This window comes from Monodelphis domestica, chromosome 1 (assembly GCF_027887165.1).
Source record: "Monodelphis domestica isolate mMonDom1 chromosome 1, mMonDom1.pri, whole genome shotgun sequence".
Classification (NCBI taxonomy): Eukaryota; Metazoa; Chordata; class Mammalia; order Didelphimorphia; family Didelphidae; genus Monodelphis; species Monodelphis domestica.
The window spans coordinates 715214114-715233564 of NC_077227.1; the positions used below are offsets into that span (position 1 = coordinate 715214114).

At 54.0% G+C, this 19451-nt stretch overlaps 1 protein-coding gene and 1 non-coding gene across 2 annotated transcripts; one reads left to right on the top strand and one right to left on the bottom strand.

Annotated features, from left to right (window-relative positions):
* Nucleotides 1–916: 916 nt before the first annotated feature.
* Nucleotides 917–19422, top strand: LOC103101060 (uncharacterized). Its single transcript, XM_007477749.2, has 8 exons — nt 917–1583; nt 12277–12355; nt 17221–17271; nt 17392–17537; nt 17636–17749; nt 18043–18206; nt 18626–18695; nt 19081–19422. The coding sequence occupies exons 1-7, from the start codon at nt 917–919 to the stop codon at nt 18662–18664; spliced, it is 1260 nt and encodes a 419-aa protein (XP_007477811.1). The 3' UTR covers nt 18665–18695; nt 19081–19422.
* On the bottom strand, nt 15359–15429 carry TRNAG-GCC (transfer RNA glycine (anticodon GCC)). Its single transcript has one exon. It is a non-coding gene; the product is annotated as a tRNA-Gly (tRNA).
* Nucleotides 19423–19451: the final 29 nt, after the last annotated feature.

The window sequence follows — 19451 nt, forward strand, 5'->3', positions numbered from 1 at the left end:
CTGTGATGCTTTTCCTCCCAGAGTCCGAACCTAAGCATAGGCGCTTCTACGGGTTTACATGGCCAGAGCTTAAAGACCGTTGCTCAGATGGAGAAACTGAGACCTCTTGTCGGAAGTCACGCAGGATGAGTGGCAGACCCTGGACGAGTCTCCTGCCTGGTCCCTTATTCTTTCTACAATCTCTCCCCACCAACGGGAAGACCACGGGAGGGAGGACAGACAGAGATAATGAAAAGGAGTGCAATTGATTTCCACTCAACGTTTGTCTGCCTTTTAGGGGCACTTCTTGCGCCCCCTGTTTTGCAATTCAGCAGAATTATCTTCATTGGAGCCTTATTTTTTTTTAAACCCTCACCTTCCGCCTTAGGATCCGTACCGGGTATCCGGTCCCAAGCAGAAGAGCGGGCAGCGCTGGGCGCCGGGGGCCCGGTGACTTGCCCAGGGTCGCACAGGAGCCCCGGTCTTTTCCAGAGGCGAAGCCTGCCCAGAGAGACAGACGGAGGAGCTCGGCTCCCGCCGGTCCAGCCAGCCAAAGGGGGAGGAGCCCTCGTCGCTCCGTCTGCTCTGACTCATCCCCATCTCTGCTAGGGAAGCAGGCCCGAGCGGCTAACGGCCAGGGCCTTCCGAACCTCCTCGTCGGTTCCAGTAGAAACCCTGCGCAGGTGGGCAGTGAGGTTTAAGATAAGGGATGTAAGGAGCTCGCCAAACCTCTGGGCAGTCTCTACGTCAGCCATCCGGGTTATTTTTAATTAGATTCGCCACAAGCCCAGAGAAATGCATGGGGATTCCTCCCGGGGCCATGTCTGTGTACTTCAGGGTTTGCAAGTCTGCGCCTGGGGGCGTTGCGTCGAAGGAGGACGTGCACGCGTGTGAATGTGCACGCGTGGCCCCAAAGGCGAGCTCACGCCTGCAGCCTATGAATAGGCGCGCTTCTACCCGGGGTGCGGGTGTTGTGGGGCTCGGCGGTGCACGCCCGCACGCGCAGGTGAGTGTTCGCAGGTGTCAGCACAGGGGTGGCCCCTCCTGCCACCCGCTTCCCCCGGGCTGTGCCTGGCCCCGCCCCTCCCCCGCAGCCCCGCCTCTCGGGCCGAGCCTCGGCCGCCGCCGCCGCGGGGGAGGGGAGCAAGAGGGGGAGAAGGGAGGCCTCCCCCGCGGTCCCTGCACGCTCCTTGGCGGCGGCCCCATGGTCCCCGGCCCAAAGTCCCATGGCGGGCGGCCGCCCCCGCGCGCGGCCGAGGTGGGGCGCCTCGTGTCCCCGCCCCGCGCCGCCGCGCTCCCCCGCGCCCGCTGGGGATATGGTACGTTCCAGTGGCCCCGCGCTCAGCCCCGCCGGGGGTGCTTTGGCTGCTGGGAGGAGGTAGCGGCGGCGGCGGCAGCAGCTGACAAGGGGCCGGGGAGCGGAGACCGCGGGCGCAGCAGCGAACCCAGAGCCGCACTCCCGCCGCCCCGGGCCACGGCCACGCTCGCGGCCACGGCCACGGCCGGCAGCAGCAGCGGCGGCGGCCTCGCCCCTCGCTGGCACCCGGCGGGCCCCCCGCGGTCTGGCATGACTCTGTTCGGCAGCGAGGAAGCGTGTCGGAGATGTGAGTGCCGCGCGTGGGCGGGGGGGCGCGGGCCGGAAGGCCGCGGGAGCGCGCGGCGCACCCCCCCCCCGCCCCCGTCGCCACGCGTGAGCTCCGCGGGGCCTTTGTTCACGGGGCTGGGGCCCAGCCGGGACCGTTGAGGGGTGGCGGTTAGGTAGCGGGGTCGGCCCCCCCGACCCTCCGCAGGGCAATCCGCCCCGCCCCCTTCACCCGGTGCCCCTCCCCCGTCGCACCCCTCCCCCCACGGCGCCCCCTCCCCAAGCTCTCCTGGAACCCGTCGCCCCGCAGCGGCCTTTCCCCCAGGAAACCCGAGGCCCGAGCGGGAGGAGACCCGGCGTCTGAGGAGGTCATTGCTGGGGGCCCGGCTGGGTGTGTGTGAGGTGGGTGGGCGGGCAGCCCCCCTTCCCGTTCAGACCATTGCACCCGGGCCTGGGACTCCCGAGGTGACCTTGGCCAAGTCCATAGTCCTCCTGAGCGCCAGCCTTGCGGTCTGTAAAACGGGCCTTCGCCGCTGTTGAGTGTCGTCAGACGGCCCATAGACTCCCCCCAAGCCTGCCCCCCCTTACTCGCGGAGGGGCTGGGGACACCCCGATCCAGCAGGGAAGATGAGGCGGCCCAGACAGATGGAGGGCCTCTAGGGGAGAGGCTGGGCTGGGGCAGTTGGCTCCCCAGGGGGCCCCGGGGCCGGGGACTAGGCTCAGACACCTGCTCCTCGGAAGGCGTGTCTGCAGAGGGGGCCTGGAGCGCTTCCCGGCCGCATCCCTGGGGCCAAGTTTCCTTTGTTACTCAGAGTTTGCAGTGTGTGGGGCCGCCGGCAGGCAGGAAGGCCTTTCTTTGGTTTCTCCTCCGAGCCTGGCCCCCTTGGGGCCGCCCCTCGCTTGCCTCGGCCATCTGGGCCTGCCCTCAGCTGCTTCGTCTGTAAAATGGGTGGGTTGGGCCCCGCTGCGGGCCCTTGGGAAAGGACGGAGCAGCTGCGGCCTCTCTCCCTTCCTCCCCACCCCGGGCTTCCGGAGCTTGTGCCTTTGTAAGGAGCCCGCTCTGGCTGGGAAGGGCGGCGGCGGCCCGCCAGAGCCGGGGCCCCGGGGCGCAGAGGAGGGCCGGCCAGGACTCGGAGACACGCTGCCGTTGTCGTGGCCGCGGGCCTGGCGGCCCTTCTCTCCCCGAACTTCATCTCCGGCTCGTGCCCAGCCCCTACCGCCCTCCTGGCCCAACCAGTGCCTCTAAGTCCGGGGAGACGACAGAGGTTTAGGAAGAGAGGGTGCACGTAGCCATGAGCCCGGAGGAAGCCGCCAGCCGGCCTGGGAGAGCCCCAGGTCAGAGCGGCCCCCTGGGCCTCCCTGGAAGGGAGAGCGGGGCCTGGTCTTTGTTCTTTCTCTGCCTTCTTCCACATTCAAACACGGAGGCCCCACCGTCGGCTCCAAGGCATCTCCATCTGGGGAAAGGAAGGAAGGAGACACCCTGGGACGGGCCTTGTGTTCAACTAAAGAGAACCAGCGGCGGCCACCTCTGGCGGGCCCCCTCCTGGTGCTCCCCTCCTTCGGCAGGAGCCGAGGGGGAAGAAGGGGCCGCCTGCTTGTCGCCCGTGTTTGGTGACTTCAGGCCAGCTTTCAGGCTTCCCTCAGCTGCCAGAGGCGACAGGAGGCCGGCTCCCTCCTCTGTCCCTCCCCTGGCGCTCACGCCTCCTAGGGAGGGGCAGGCCGTGGGGTGCTGCCTGCCCTGGGAGAGCCCCTTTGGGGTGTGTGGGCTCCCGGCCAGACCCGGATGGCAGCCCTCCATCAGAGTGGGGAGGTCTCGGAGAGCTGGCCAAGCTCATGGGACTCCCTTTAGCCTCTGGTTTTAAGAGTACTGAACCGTCCCGCGTGAGGCTGTCTGCCATGACTCTGGCTGACTTTCCTGAAGAGCAGAGACACAGGCTGGCCCTGGGGTGCCGGGCACGCCCAGGGGCTTCCTTCCATTGGGGGGGCGTGTTTTGTCCTGCCATCCATCGCTGGGGGGCAGTTCTGTGGTTTCCTGGCCGATGGTCCTAAGGCGTCCCGTGGGCAAGCTTCCGGGGTCGCAGGGCTGGCCCGCACCTGAATATGGCTTTTTCAGGATGATGATAGCTTTAGTCCGGCAGCAGTTAAGTGGCTTGGTGGAGAGATGCCGGGCCTGGCGTTGGGGGACTTCCTTAACCACCCCAGACTCTGTTTCCTTATGGGGCCTTACACTTGAAGTTCTGATGCCTTCCAGCCCTTTTTTGTTTTAGGAGCCCCTGCTTTCCCTCCGAATGACAACTCTAGGTCAGGGGCAAAGGCTAGGCAACTGGTGTTAAGTGACTTGTCCAGGGTCACACGGCTAGGAAGTGTCTGAGGTCAGATTTGAACCTAGGACCTCCCATCTCTGGGCCTGACTCAATCTCCTGAGCCCACCTTATATAATGTTTTAGGACTTATAAAGCTCTTTACAAATATCTTATTTGAGCCCCACAACAACCCTGGGAGATAGGTGCTAGGATTATACCCATTTTACAGATGAGGAAGTCAAGGCAAAAAGAGGTTAAGTGACTTGCCCAGGATCACATAGCTAGTGTTGGAGGCTGGATTTGAACTCTGGTCTTCCTAATTCCAGGTTCAGTGTTACCCACCTAGATGCCTGAACTAAGCAACTCAGACAGAGCTGAGAATCCAGCCACCTAGGTTATAACCCTGGCTCTGCTACTGACCTGCAGAGGGGCCTTGGGCAAGTCAGCATTCATTAAGCACCTACTGTGTGCCTGGCACTAGCCAAAGCTTCTGCAAAGACAGCCCCTGCCCTCAAGGGGCTCGTGATCCAAAGTAGGAGATGACAATCATAGGTATGTGCAAATGACAGACTAAAGGGGAGATACTTAACAGAGGGAGGGCGCTAGAATGAAGAGGGGGTGGGAAAGGCTTCCTGTGGGCCACTTCCCTTATTCATCAGAAGGGGCTATGTCCAGGACTACCCACTTCACGGGTGGGATCAAGAGCATGACAGGGCTCACTAAGATAGTGAGTGTGGAAGTATTTGGACACGTAGAAGGTCCTTTGCCAGTGCAGGTTGGCATGATTACCATTAAGAGAGCTTCATTGCCCAAGAGGAGCACACCCAGCTTGTGCCCAGGATCTCTTGCCCTCCGACCCCCACACTCCCCTTGTCAGTGAGATGGCTGGTGGAGAACTTCTTGAGTCTGGATTGAACCACTGAACTTTGGAGGCGATGGAATGGCGACGCCATTGGGAACAGCAGCAGCGTGGAGAGTGCGAGAAGGCCCACATTGGAGAAATGCCTCCAAGGCAGGTCCGAGGGGGCAGACTGGAAGCTTTCTTTTGTTACAACTCCGAGAGCCCAGGGGCCAAGGGAGACCAGCCACCCACAGAAGAGCGAAATGGCCCAGAAAGGTGGGCAGATCAGGCTTCTCGGTTAGAATCCGGGCGACACAGGAGGTCAGAGGAGAGAAGCCAAGAGAATGCACAGTAGGAGAATTCCCCCGCTTCAGTCTCATCCCCACAAATTGTCAGAGGATAAAAGACGAAAGTAAGGCCTGGAGAAGCTGTGGGACGTCTTGGCCCAACTGGTCTGGAAAAGAATTTGAAATGATGTGAGCAGAGGTCCAAATGGTGCCTGCCTGCCCTTGGGTCCAGGATTCCCACACTGGGGCCACCTCTCAAGGCAGCCAAAGTCCAGATGCATTCGTACATGTTCCAAGTGGCACCTGTAGGTAGTAAAAAACTAGAAGCAAAGTGAGTACCAGCCAGTTGGGGAATAATGGAACAAATTGTGGATTTGGGAATATTGTGCTCAGACTAGAAATTGCAGAACCGTTGTTCATCTCCATTGGTATGGGAGTCTCTTAACTTCCCTGCCCCAGGGAAATCTCAGATTCCTGTTTCCCTCCCCCCACAACAACCGTGAAGCAAACACCAGCATCAGTATAGCGAGGGTGTTGACTGCCTTCCCAGTCTCCGGGCCCTTGTGTCTCTGCATCTCCTACTGATGTCGGGGTCCCCTAGAAGAGGAGCTGCTACTTTGGGTTTTAGGGCTAACCTTAGGAGTAGCCATCCTCCTGACGCCTGCTCTCGTTCCCATCAGTGTATGCGTGAGAGGGATTCAGAGAAACATGGAAAAGACTGTGTGAAGTAAGTGGAGCTGGGAGAAGTGACCACAGCCATGGCAAGGAAAAGAATCCAAACGGGAGCTGAGCTCTGAGTGATTGGGATGACCGGGCATGGTCCCAAGGAGAAGGGACCAAACAGCCTCCTTTCTGTTGTTGGAGAGGTAGAGAACGCCTCAGGCCTCAGCAAGGCCATCCCTGTGAGCTGGATGCTAGGGCTTGGGAGAAGGGGGAGAGTATATTGGGAAATAATGGCTGTGAAAACAAAAGTCATCAAAAAACTTTAAAAAAAAAAAGGTATCTAAGAAATCCTTTTAAAAAAGACTTCCATAGAGGAGAGACCTACCTCCCCACAAGGCAGCCTGTTCCACTTGTGATTCCCCCTAATCAGTGACATTTTCATTCTTGGCCACCCCTTGGGCCACCTAATCCAACCAGAATGGGTCATTGGATCCTTCCTCCCCACTCTGGTCCTTCAGGTATTTGAAGGGGAGGGAAGGGGAGGGGGTTGGGAGCAGAGGAGGTTTTGGATTATCCCATTAATGGAATAAATTGAATTCACAAAAAAGGGTGAATTTGGAGTAGGTGAGCTCTGAAGACCTCGGTCAGTCACACCTGAAGCATTTTTATTCCTTTTAAGTCCTCTTTGCAGTAATCTTTTTGTTGTTTTATTTGTATATCATTTCTTCTGGTCCAAATGAAACTACATAACATGGATCTTATTTTACTTCAGAATCACAAGATCTCTCTAATAGTTCCTTAAGGAGGGAAAAAGAATTGGAGCTCAGCTCTTTGGGCACTGTTGGAGATGATTCTTCAAAAACAGTGCCGTGAGGAAACAGGTAGTGCAGAAAGCTGATCCTGAAGAATGATTTGAGCTTCAATTCTATTTGAAGCAAGTGGGAGTCCCCTCTCTGCAAAGGCTGCTGCTGGCACAGGATTAGGGAAAGGATGCTTCAGAGACAGCCTTGACTTCATGGCCATCTCTTCAGAAGATACACTGTCAGTCAGTCTGAAATTGTTACTCCCTTCCCTAAGTTCAAGGGTCAGCTCAGACTTCAGCTCAGCCAATCATTCAAAATCTTTCTGTGGCTTTGGGAATCAAAAAGGAAGACAGGGATTCCCTTGAATTAAATTTCTGTCTTATAGGTCCTTAGACAGATCCAGCAGAATTTTCCTGACTCCTGAAAGTTTATACCAGTACAATTTTAAATTTATCTTTATTAAAGAAGGCAGTATACATTTTTTTTTATAAACCCTTACCTTCCGTCTTGGAGTCAATACTGTGTATTGGCTCCAAGGCAGAAGAGTGGTAAGGGCTAGGCAATGGGGGTCAAGTGACTTGCCCAGGGTCACACAGCTGGGAAGTGGCTGAGGCCAGATTTTTAGGTCTGTCTCTCAATCTACTTAGCCACCCAGCTGCCCTTGCAGTGTACATTTTTAAAAATCTTTATCTTCCATCTTAGAATCAATACTAAGTATCAGTTGCAAGGCAGAAAAGCAACAAGGGCTACACAATGGGGGTTTAGTGACTTGCCCAGGGTCACATAGCTGGGAAGTGTCTGAGGTCACATTTGAACCCAGGACCACCCATCTCTAGGTCTCTCAATCCACTGAACCACCTTGTTGCTCCTCCCCTCCCTCAGTGCAGTATTCATTAATAGTTTTGAAAGACCTTCAAGGAGATCTATTTAGTGACATGAGTACTGCCTCCACTCATAAAGATAGCAACTCTTTCCTATCCGAACCACTGGTCTTGAGTTTCAGTGGCTGAAAAATTAATCATCCAGCAGCCAAGCTGGTTCTCTCGTCCTTTTCCCATTGGTTCATTTGTTGGTCCAGATGTCATTGAACGGTAAAAGTTGTACCAAATCATTATTGGGTCAGATTTGGGAGGTAATTAGAGTGTTCCCTAGACAACTTGATTTCTCTCCAGGGTTAAGTTCAAGAACTTCTGTGACTATGAAAAAGTAAATTGGAAAAAGATTTGCCTTCTCAAGCCACAAAAGATCCAAGACAGTTGGAATTCCAGGGAAGATGGGAGGACAAGTTGTGATCCTGGATTTCAAAGGAGGGCAGAGATGTCCATCCCCAATAAAGAGGCTGCACAAAATCAGTGAGACTTCCTGGTCTCCAGATTGCTTAGTCATCTCAATATGTTTCTCATGTACATTATGTTCATTCTGTCCTATCCTGTCCCCCCCCTAGGTGAGTCTGGGCTATCTCTGCTCATCTTTGCATCCCCAGTGCAGAGTAGGGGCCTAATAAAGTGCTTGTTGGTGATTGATTCTCAAAACACAGACCTCTTAGAACTGGTGAAAGGACCTTCCATAGATTGTTCAGAAAACTCGCCAAAAAGGGAAACTGAAGAATTCCGCTGGCTTTTATCCACATTCTGATTTTCATTAGTATTACTCTGAGACTTTTTAATTTGGTCCTGAGCTTATAAGATGGTGTACTTGTTTATGTTTGTCCCAAAGAAAGTGTGTGCCTTGGAGTCAGAGGATCTATCTGGCTTTGAATCTGGACTGGGGCACTAATGAGCTGATGCATTTAATTTAATGAGGGGATTGGACTAGATGCCCCCTGGGGGCAGCTTTAACCCTATAATTGAGCCTCAGAGTTTGGGGAGCAAAATGAGTCCAGCGGACCCTTTTTTGTGCCTTCAATTACATTCAGTAGAACAAACATTGATTTATTTGATGCTTCCTCTTTGCAAGCTGCTTGGCTAGGCACTACATGTAGAAAGATAGGCAAAACAATCTTTGTTGTCAAGGACCTTACCTGTTATTGAGGGGATACAATGTGCACATGGGCAAGTAAATAAAGATAATTTGAGAAAGAAGGGCTGAAAAGGATCAAAGAGGCTTGCTAGAAGGTGAAGCCCTCTGAGTGGAATTTTGAAAGGAGGAAATGGGATAAGAGGTCTTGCATTCTATACTAATTCAATTTGATAGTCCTCTTAAGTGCAAGCCATTGAAGAGGAGCTGGGGATGGAACATTGACTGTGGTCCTTTGGGCTAGAGTCTGAGGTATGTAAACCAAGCTGGCCAGGGAGGTGAGAACAATTGTAGAGGAGAGATATACCAGTCTGGTTAGTATTTAATCTTAAAAAGAGTAGGGAGCCATTGAATATTGATGAGCTCTGGGTTTGAGTGTTATGGGAAAAAGGTTCTCAAGTTTGTAGCAGAGTCTTATCCCAAGAATGGAAGGCTCAAAACTGTTCTTGTGTAGAGTTGGAAAATCTTTCTTTGAAGAAGAGGTTAAGGCAGTGAAATAGCCTTGGGGCTGATGGAGTAGCCCCAGAGGTAGATCAGGGTTTACATTTTGAATCCTTACTTCTGGGTGCTTTGGGGGTGTTCCAGGCAGAAAACCCCAGCAAAAGAGATGCCCCATCTCCCTGGAATGCCCTTATCTCAGTGTGGAACATAGGGTACATTGAATATAAAACTGAATTAGTGCTCATCATGATGGAAGTGGGCAGTGATAGAAGCCCACCTCCACCATGAGAAGTGTTAATTTGGACATTCTGTTGAAATTGGAGTCTGAGATGTAATGCCTCTGTGAGGGGCCCCAACGGATTAAATGAGGAGTATGGTCTTGTGATGGTCCGGAGGCAGAGGTCTTGTGGAGAGAAATTGGAGGCTGGAAAGGCTGGGAACTCAGGAGTGCAATAGGAGCCTCTGGTTTCCTCTTTGGTGTTATAGCTGAGGGGTGATAGTAGAGGGGTCCCCAGAAGGGATGTCCACCCTCTACCACCTATCTGTGCTAAAGCATCAAAGCTGACTCTGTTGGGTGTCTGGTGCAGGAGGTGCTTTGAGGTGAAGGCTGGAGAGGGAGGACTGCTCCCATCTTGGGAGTTGATGAGGGCCCTTTGTGTCCCACTGGCCTGAGCTTTCTCCCTTTTGGAGCTCCCCATGTAATAAGCTCTGTTTGCCCAATTGAATCTTTTGTTAATGGTTGGAAATTGAGCGGCTTGACTCCCTGCTATATTGCTAACTCTTTGAGGGGAGGAACTTTTGCACTTGGTAAATGTTGGTGGATTTGCAGTGCTTTGTACCCCCCTAGAGAAGGCTTCACGCCACCATGGCACTTGATCACATGCCTTCTTACTGGCCATTTCCTTAGGTTCAGTTAGACTTAAGGATGGGTCTTGACCTTCTGCCCTCCCTCAGCATTTACTTAGTTCCAACAATAATTCAAGATTAGGATATCCTATTCTCAGCGTGACCCAGACTAATTTCTTTCCTCCCTGCAAACCTGCCCTTTTTTTCTGTAGGAAACATCACCTAGAGCTGTGTTGGTGAACCTACAGCACGTGTGCCCTAATGGGCTGGAGGGGGTTGCTCCCCTCCTCCTCTCCACACCACCTGAGGACATTTCTCACATGACCTGCCCCTCTGCCAAGCAGCCCAATGTGAGCGTTTCCTCCCTCCCCTGTCTGGGATAAGGCAGGGGGTTCCCATTTGGCCTGAAGGTGGCAGTCTGGGCACTTGGTTTCTAAAAGGTTCGCCATCACTAGCCTAGTCTCCCTGAGCTCTCTTCACTCACAAAGCCACCAGGATGCCCTTCACAGAGACCTTTACAGCTTCCCAGCACTGCCAGCATTCTCCTTGTCCCTCCATGCTCAGCTCCAGGCTGTGCCCCAGGCCTGCAGTATGCTCTCCTTGCCTCCTCCTGACAGGGCTGGCTCCCTTCCTCCTCAGATTACTCCCCTTCCATCTGAGCTTACCTTCCACTTACACTGTGAAGATCTCATATGTAAGACTTTGCATATCATCTCCAGTAGAATGTGAGCTTCTAGGAGGCAAAGAAAGAATATTTTTGGTTATTTTGTGTCCCCAGGGTTTAGGAATGTGCCTCCCACATAGTAAGTGCTTGCTATTTAATTTGATGATTGTTGAACATAAATGGCTTGAGGGGGGGTTCTTTACCTCATGACCAGTTTATGTCATGCTAATAAGCCTGTTTTTTGTCTGTTAAAATAATTCTGGCTATGACTTAAATTAATGGTTTTCAGTATAAAATAAACTGTCTAGTAGAGAGAACTGAAATCAGAAGTTCAAATCACAACTTGGACCAAAGAAGGAGTTAAAGGACCCATGTGTACATACATTTCTAGGAGTTCTTTTTGTGGTAGCAAAGAATTGGAAATTGAGAGGATGCTCATTTAATTGGGGAATGGCTGATCAGGTCGTGGGATACAAATGTGATAGAATAATACTATTGCACTGTAAGAAATGAAGAGTTTCCTGAGAAACCTGGGAAGGCGTGTATGAACTAATGCCGAGTCAAATGACCAGAACCAGGAAAACAATATTGTAAAGACAAGACAACTTTAAAAGATGTAGGAATTCTCATGACCATCATAATGGCCAACCACAAGCTCAGGGGACTCCTGTTGGAAAGGTGCTGCCACCTTCTGATTAAGCTAACAGGCTCAGGGCAGATCAAAGCATGTTGGGGGTGGAAGAGAATGGATAATGTGGTGATGTGATTTTCTTGATCATATATTTTTGTAGCTGTTTTGTTTGCTTTGTTTTCTTAATGGATGAGGAAGGTGGAGATGGGAGGGAGAGAATTTGGAACTAAAAATAAAATTGAACTAAAATGAAGATAACAGCTCTGTCACTAATTGTGTGACAAGTCACTGCATCTTTCTGCCTGTTTTCCATCAGCAAAACGAAGGGGTTGAATTAGAGAATATAAAGCTGTTGAAGATCTTCCCCTAAACAGATTTTTTAAAAATCCAAATTATTTGGAGGCTTCTGACTTGAACTGTCAATTGAATTTATTTCAGTAAAAACCAGGAAGAGAATTTAAAAACAGGTCCTATTAATCCCTTCAAATTTTTCTTTTGACTCCTTCCCTGAGAAATCCAAGTTCCAGTGTCTGGGCTGGTCTGCACTCTGAAACTCAACTGTGGGGGTCTGAATGCTTCTAGGACTGGGCCTCATGCCTACCATGAGCCGTTGGCAGGTGATTACCTGTCCAGTACATCTGTGGTCTGTGAGGTTTCAGGCCCTATTCTGCTTACCCCAAGAAGCTGCTTGGAGAAGGATTGGGGCTGGGGTATGTCCCTGATACGTATAGGCCTCCTCTAGCCCCACAGAATACTGGAGGGAGCAGCTCCTTAGGCTTTCTCACATTGTATCTTTTGCATTGAGACACTTTTTTTGCATTGATTTTGCATTGATGAAATTGCATTGAGACTCTTGCCCTTTGGTTCCAGGGCCTAGGAGAGGAGAGATGCAGATCACTGACCTGAGGTTAGAGAGGAAACACCATTTATTTTTCCTAGAGAGTTTCTTTTTGGAAATAAGCTTTTTCTGGAGTTAAAGCAGTTCTCATACCCAGACCTCATAAAGTAAAAGTCCTTTTGATTTGGGGAGGCTCTGATCCCTGCTCCCAAAGGGGACATATATATATATACACAGCTTTGAGCTGAAGCCTCCAACTGCCTCTGGCATCTTTGGGACTTTTAAAATTTCAGGTTCTCTGCTCACCTCCCTCCCTCCTCACCTTCCCCCAGCATGCTTTCTCACACTTCTGATGGCTCTTTCTCCCTCCTTTCCTTTCTAGATTTAGACATGGCCAGAGACCCCAAGGGGAGCCGGGCCCGGCCTGGCCAGAAGCGACAGCACAGCGCTACCCTCTATCAGTGAGTCTCCTTCAGAGCTTTGGGGACAGCTGGCCAAGGAACCCAAGGGGAGTGGGTGGGGGGCAGGGTTCTTCGGGGTCTGGGGTTCATGACTTGTGCCAGCCAGGGGCCCATAGACTCTTCACTTCAGTTGGTTTTCCCAGGTCAGAATTCCCTGGTGCTGATGGTTGTGTGGCTGACTCTACACAAAGCAGGGCTTGCCACCACTCCCTCTAGGGGGACCCAAAGGAACATGTGCTGGCCAGGGTAGGGATGGGGAGCTTTGGGGGAATTTCCTGGGAATATTCCTAAATGGGAATTTGGGGACTGATGCCTTTGAAGCCTTAGCTGTGACTAGATGCACAAAGCCAGCCAAGCTTTCCCCTCCAACTCCCTTGGACATAGCTCCTGGTCTCAGCTCTCCCATTGTTCCCCACACTTGATCCAGCCTATCCTAGGAGGGTGAGCAGAGATATTCCCCACATCAACCACCTGCTGTATCAAGGAGTCAGTTTGGTTCCTTCATCTTCATTAGATTTGGGATGGCGAGTTGAGAAGTCTTCATCCTGATAAGGAAACAGATGGATGGCCCTGAACCCAGCATGAAATGAGGGCAAGCTCCTCTGAATGGGGCGGGGGAGGGAAGGGAAGGGAGAAGCTACCAAAGGACATGAGAACCTTCTAAGGAACACCAGGGTTGAGATCCCAGCCAGAGAACCCAGGATACCCAGCTGACACTGGACATATTCCCATGAGTATCCAGCCTCATGGAGCTAATTGCTTGTTGCCATGGGGATGGCCCAGGAGTGCTTGGGGCCATATGGGGAAAGATCTGCTTTCTTTTTCTTAATCTCTTCTGCTGGCAGCTCCCTTTTCCCTGGTCAGTGATGGGAGCCAGCTCTGGCCCATTTGAGATCTGGACACCTGTCATTGATCCTGTTCTTGGTGTCATCCAAAAAAGCTCAGTGGAGTGCAACTGTCTGCCATTCTTTGTTGCCTTCTCATCATTTCCATCTGCCTTTCTTCTGGCCCCCCTTCCTTAAAGATGTTGACCTCTGAGGGATGTTGGCTTTAATGGTCATGGGTGCCCAGTGGGGCAGGATTGGCAGGGAGAGGCAATTCTAGAAACTAAGGAATAAAGAATGAAGGTGATTGTTAATTATTTACCAAACAGATGCCCTAGAATTTGTGGTGATGGGGTTCTGCTGTTCATGGTTAGGAGAGGTGAGATTTCTGTAGGCAGAGTCCCACAGAGGCCTCATTCATCTCACCACCATTTATTAAGTACCTACTGGTTACAGGGCATTATATCATGGGGAGAAATTCAAAGTTCAGATAAATTATAATTCTTGCCCTTATGGATCTTACAGTCTTTACCATAGTAGGATTAAAGGAGGAAATGGGGATTTAAGGGTCAGTGAAAGAAAGATTTAGCTGAGATTATCCTATTGTCTATTCATATATCTATATATCTCTTTCCCCTTTATTCCATTCCTACTCTTTTCTCTTTCTGGCAAATCAGTTTCCCTGCTCCCTGTTCAGAAGTTTGAAGAATATCATCAACATTTATCTAAATCAGATCCCGTCTCTAGGCTGACATCAGATGTGCCAATCAAAATGTAAATAGTCTGTGTGTTGAATTTGAATCCAGACCTCTAATAGATCAAGAACTGAGCCATTACCTGAATGATGGCTGTAGCTGCTGACTGAAGTCCTAATTTAATTACCATCTCTATGATGACAGTTCTCCGATTGACCTCTCCTGCCCCAATCTCTCTGCTGACCTCTAATTTCTCATCTCCAGCCATCTCTCAGATGTTCAGTAGATATCTTCAACTTAGTATGTCCAAAACAGAGCCCATCTTTCCCCCCTAAACTCTCTACTACCCATCTGCCTTCCCTAGTCCCATAGAGAGCAACACCCTCAGGCTTACAACATCATCCTGGATTCCTCACTATCTCTCAGCCCCCATATTCAAGCTCCTGGCAAGGCAGCATCCCTTGAATATGTCCCATTCTCTCCTGACCCTGCCACCATCCCTGGTGTAGGCTCTAGGCTCTTCATGCCCACTGGGGTGGCAGGGTGTCTGTCTCATCTCTCATCCATTCCAGTCCATCCTCCAGCCACCAGAGGACTTTTCTGAAAGGGCAAGGATGCTCACAGCACTGCCCCCACAATCCCCTTACTCCGAAAGCTTCAGGGGTGCCCTTTCATTCTAGGATCCAATACAAAATCCTTTGGTTATCAGAGCCCTTCATAAGCTAGCCCTCTTCTTTCTAAGCTTCTAGCTCTTGGGTACAGTAACACTTGGCCTCCTTGCTGTTCCTCCCACAAGACTCCACCCCTTGGCTCTGAGCATTTTCTCTGATTTCTTCCCAAAAGGACCCCTCTTCCCCCTCCTCACTTCCTTGGTTTCCTCAGGAAGTCTTTCTCAGCCCCTCTTAATTCTAGTGCCTCCCCTTGTTAAATCATTTCCTATTTTTCCTGTCTATAGTTTGTATGGGTTTGCTTTGCTTGTTGCTTCCTCCCCTTAGCCTGGGAGCTCCTTGAGGGCAGGTGTTGTTTTTTGTCTCTTTGTGCCTCCAGGGCTTGGCAGAGGTCCCTGGCACATAGTAGGCATTTGATAAATGTTGATTGCCTCAGTGCCAACAATACAGAACTCTTGGTCAGAATGTCCACTCTGCTTTTCTTCTTTTCTGTTTGCTAAGTTGCTCCCCTGGGCTGAGGAGGGAAAAGTAAGAACTTGGGGTGAGGGGTGTCCTGCCCATCAGCCCTCTGGGGAATCCCAAGGGGAAATCCTGGAGGTTCCTGCCCTAGGGGAGGCATCACTATTTTGTTCCTGCTTTGGACATTCCCCTCTTTCTTGACCTTTGAAGTCGCTATGATTCCGAGCTTGGCTCCTTTCCCTAAAATCCACCCTTTTCTCTAAGGGACAGATTTAAGAGGAGCAGCCATTTAGCCTGGAACTCCAGAGACTACATTTAGAATGGAGGCAGGGAAAGAACCTAAAAGATTCCAGCTCCTGCATTGGCCGGGAATCGAACCCGGGCCTCCCGCGTGGCAGGCGAGAATTCTACCACTGAACCACCAATGCTCCAGCTGTGGAATAGCTTCCTCCCAGCTGCCCAAGTAGTGAGGCTGACGTCCCTGTGCTGCACGTGTGGTCATAGTGGTAGCTGTCCTGATGGGGGCAGTAGAAGGGGAGCAAAAGAGAGGAGGGGCCTGGGAAGGGCCCCCCCCCCCCCATGTGTTGCGGAGCTCCGGCACAGACAGCTTTTCCTGTCCCTGCTGGGCTGCTGTGATTGCCCCAGTGGGCTCCTATCTGGCCGCCTTCTTTCCAGGCCCCTCCTGCTGTCCCACCAGAATCTCCTCCATCTAGAAGCCGCTGACTAACAGACCATGAGGGAGAGAGGAGGGGACAGGTGTCAGGAGGCTGTTGTTCAAGATGCTTCTATTTGTTTCCTTTAAAAAAAAAACAGCATTTCTCCTCTTCTTAGAAACCTGCCCTGCCCCAGCTCCTGGAGGACTCCTTTGGGGACACCTCCTCCCTGCTCCCATTTCTTTTACCTAAAAAGCAGCCTTTAGGCCCTGGGGGGGTACCTCGTCTGCTGTGCAGGCCAAGCCCCGCAGCCTGGGCTCGAATCCCCTCTGATTCCGTCCTTTCCATTCACGCGCTGGCGGCTTTGTGCCGCTTCTCTGGATTCTTCCTGTGGGGCTGAATCATTTCTGTGGCACCATCGTCCGGCCTCTTCCGGAGGCTCCTGTGTGTGGCCTGGCGGGGCTCGTCGCCGTTTGTCTCTTGGCGAGAGGAGGAGGATGCCGCGGCCTCTCGAGTGGGCTTGTGTTCTGCGATGGACAGGATGGCCCTCCTCGTGCCGCTTCCTCGCCTGCGGCCATCCCTTCCGGGCTGGGGCCCAGCATCGGTTCTCCTACAAGAAGCCTCTGAACCCGAGATGATCAGCCCTGGGGGGCCTGCTAATGGCTAACCCCATGCTCAGCGCATTTGGAGGCCTTGGCGGCCACTTCTGAAAGTGGATAAGAACTAGATAACCTCGAGGCAGCCAGGTGGCTCAGTGGATAGAGCCAGGAGGTCCCGGGTTCCACTCCTCGCTGGGTGACCCTGGGCAAGTCATTTATCCCCCATCGCTCAGCCCTTACCACTCTTCTGCCTGGGGCCAATAGCCAAGATGGAAGGCGAGGGTTAGAGACAAAGATCCTTTGCCCCCTGCTCCGAGCCGAGCGGAGGGAGGGGCCTCCTCGGCCCCCTCCTGGGCCTTCTGCTGGCCTCCCTTTGCGGCTTCGCCACTTTAGCTCTTGTTCTCTTAGAAGCTGCTGAGCAGCTGGTCACGTTTGGGGTCCTTCATGGCTTTTCCGCTTCTCCCTTTGAAGGGTTTGAATTCTCCGCCCCTTCCTTTTCTCCCATCCTGGGTCTTTCCACTCTTTCCTCAAGATCTTCCCATTTTCTTTATAATCTGCGCGGGACATCCCCGTCACCCTGGCTCGTCCACGCCGTCCTGGCGCTTGTCCTCGCGGTGGACATTCGGACGGTTCCCAGGAGCGCGCGGCGGCTTCCAGGCCTTTCCGGCCTGCTGCTTTCCCCCGAGCGCGTCTCCACCAATAACTGGGGCCGCAGCTTACACCCTAGTGGGCCCAGGGAGGGGACCCCGCCTAGGACGAGCGCGTGTCCTCCGGGAAGCGGAAGCCGCCGGCCCGGGCCTCCTCCCTCGGGGGAGCAGAAGACCTGGAAGCGAGCGAGGAGGGACAGAGGAGGACGCAGCGTGGGAGAGCCCCGTTCAGGCAGGGGTCCCGCGAGGAGGAGCGCCCGCCTCCCCGCCTCGCTTCCCCGTGCTCCTGGTGACGTGTGTCTGGTCTATTTCCTCTGCAGCAGTAACTGTGACCTGAACTATGAGCTGTATCGGGAAGACTTCCCCTACAGGTGGGTCCTCCCCCCGCCAGGCCCCTTCCTGGGCGCCGCCGCCCCGGGGGCCCGAGGCCGCGTGGCAGGCACCGCCGAGGCCCGGACGCCGCCCAGGGAGCCCTCCGCTGTGTTTTGCAGGGTCTACGAGTACCAGAGGATCCCCCCGCTCATCAACCGAGCACCCGTCAAGAGCCGGCGGACCCACATGGGCACAGGGGGCAAGAGCGGCCTCAACCCCCACGTCCCCCCGCGGAGCAGCAACCCACCCCCCGTCCGGACAAAGTGTAAGTGGGGTGGGGTTGGGGGGCTCCTGAGCATCCCGGGCCCCCTCCCCCCACCCGGAGCCCAGTCCTGAGCGGAAGCCCCTTCTGCCTCCCTCCAGTGAGAGCCGAGGAACTGCACTCCATCAAGGGGGAGCTGAGCCAGATCAAAGCCCAGGTGGACAGTCTGCTCGAGAGCCTGGAGCGGATGGACCAGCGGCGAGACCGGCTGGGAGGTAAAGGAGCCCCCGAGGCCCTTCATTGCCCTCCCCGCGGGGCAGATGAGGAAGCTGAGGCAGGCAGCCTCCTGGCCGGGACTCTGGTCTCCCCAGCAGGCCCAGTTCCTGCCTGCCTGTCCCCCGCCCTGGATCTCTCCCAGTTTGGCCCCAAGCCTGTGGGGGGTGGGGATTCTGCAGCCTTTGGGACAGCCGGGGCCGTCCAGCTGCTGGGGGCGCGATCCGGGCCACAGGCCCCGTGGGAGGGGCACGGGGAGAGGCCCAGCCTCCTCGAAGGTGGCGTTGTCGCGCAGGGCCCCAAGATGGTGAGAAGAAGGCGGCCTCCGCCAGTGGGGCATCCTCCAGCGCAGCTGCGGAGGCCCATCGGGAGCCCAGGGGCCAGGAGAGCCCAGAGCCCAGAGCCCGCAATAGGAGGGACGCCGACAGCGCCGAGGAGAGCACGGACACGGAGGAGGCGGTGAGGCTACCCCCAAGGCCTCGGCGCTCTGAGGCCTCCCCCAGCGTCCCGGCCATGCCCTCCCAGGTTCATGTTGCATTTTAAAGCTCAGACAGTTTAGGATGAGCTGAGCCCGGGGCCGCCTGTTACCGGCACGATGCCATGGGGGCGGGGGGATGTCAAAGGCAGGCCTGGAAAGGCATCTGCAGAGCCGGCCCGTGTCCCGAGCCTCATCCCGAGTTCTAGGCTCCTCCCCTGGCCCAGACCCCATCTCCCACTGGGCTCCCCGGGACCGTGTGGGCCCTTGGCCCGGGGACACCCTCTGCAGAGCTCCGCGCCAAGCCCACCTCGGACTCGTCTTTCACGGTTAGCTCTTTAAAGAGCTCCCCGAACAGCCGAGAACACGGCAGCAGTCGCCGAATGACCTTTTCCCTCTACAGATGAAAAACCACACGTCGGACCCTGAAGGGAGCCAGTAGGAGCCCCGGAGCCTTCCTGTGGCCTCCCCAGGTCAGATCTTTTTCTTTTCCTGTTTGTTTCTTGGCGGCCTCCCAGCCAGTGCCGCGTGTGACCTGCCGTCCAGTCTCCCTGCTGTTACAGTAGAACTGATATTCTTCAGCCAGCCTTGTCCACTCCTTGACCAAGGGAGCCTGCTGGGTGTCTCCATCCTCTACAGAAGCCCGAGGTGCAGACCTAGAGTCTGGATCTGGGGAGTCCGCCAAGGCCAGGAGCTGGTCGAGAATGCCCCTCCCAACCCCCCACCCCATGAGGTTCCCTGGGTAGTGGGGCACGATGCTCATCCCTGGTTTTCAGGCCTCCCGGTTCGGGGTCCCCTCGGGCGGCATTCCTCCATCCTCCCAGGCCCTGGAAGTCACTGCGGTTTCCCTCTTTCCAGGATCCGTGGCTTCCATGTTTTGCACTACTAGCCTTCCTGTGAGCCCCTCCCTCCCAGTCCCTACAGGATTCCAGACCCACAGTGGTGCGTGCATGGGCAGTGTGGTTCTGTGGACGGCGCTTCTGCTCTGTAGAGGCTGCAGGCAGGCCCTTGGTCGCTGTTCCCCCGTTACTCCCCGCTCCCCCCTTCTGCCCTTTCAGAACAGGTGTAGTTCCTCCTTCTGTCCAGTTTCTAGCTCGTCTTCTTGCTGGTATGATACTGTGTCTGTATTTCAAATCTGCTCTGGAAGTGTGTTGTGTTGAAAGGAAAAAATTAAAGTTTGTATTTCTTTTCTCTGGTTAACCGTGTCTTGGGCCTTAGTCCTCCGTCCC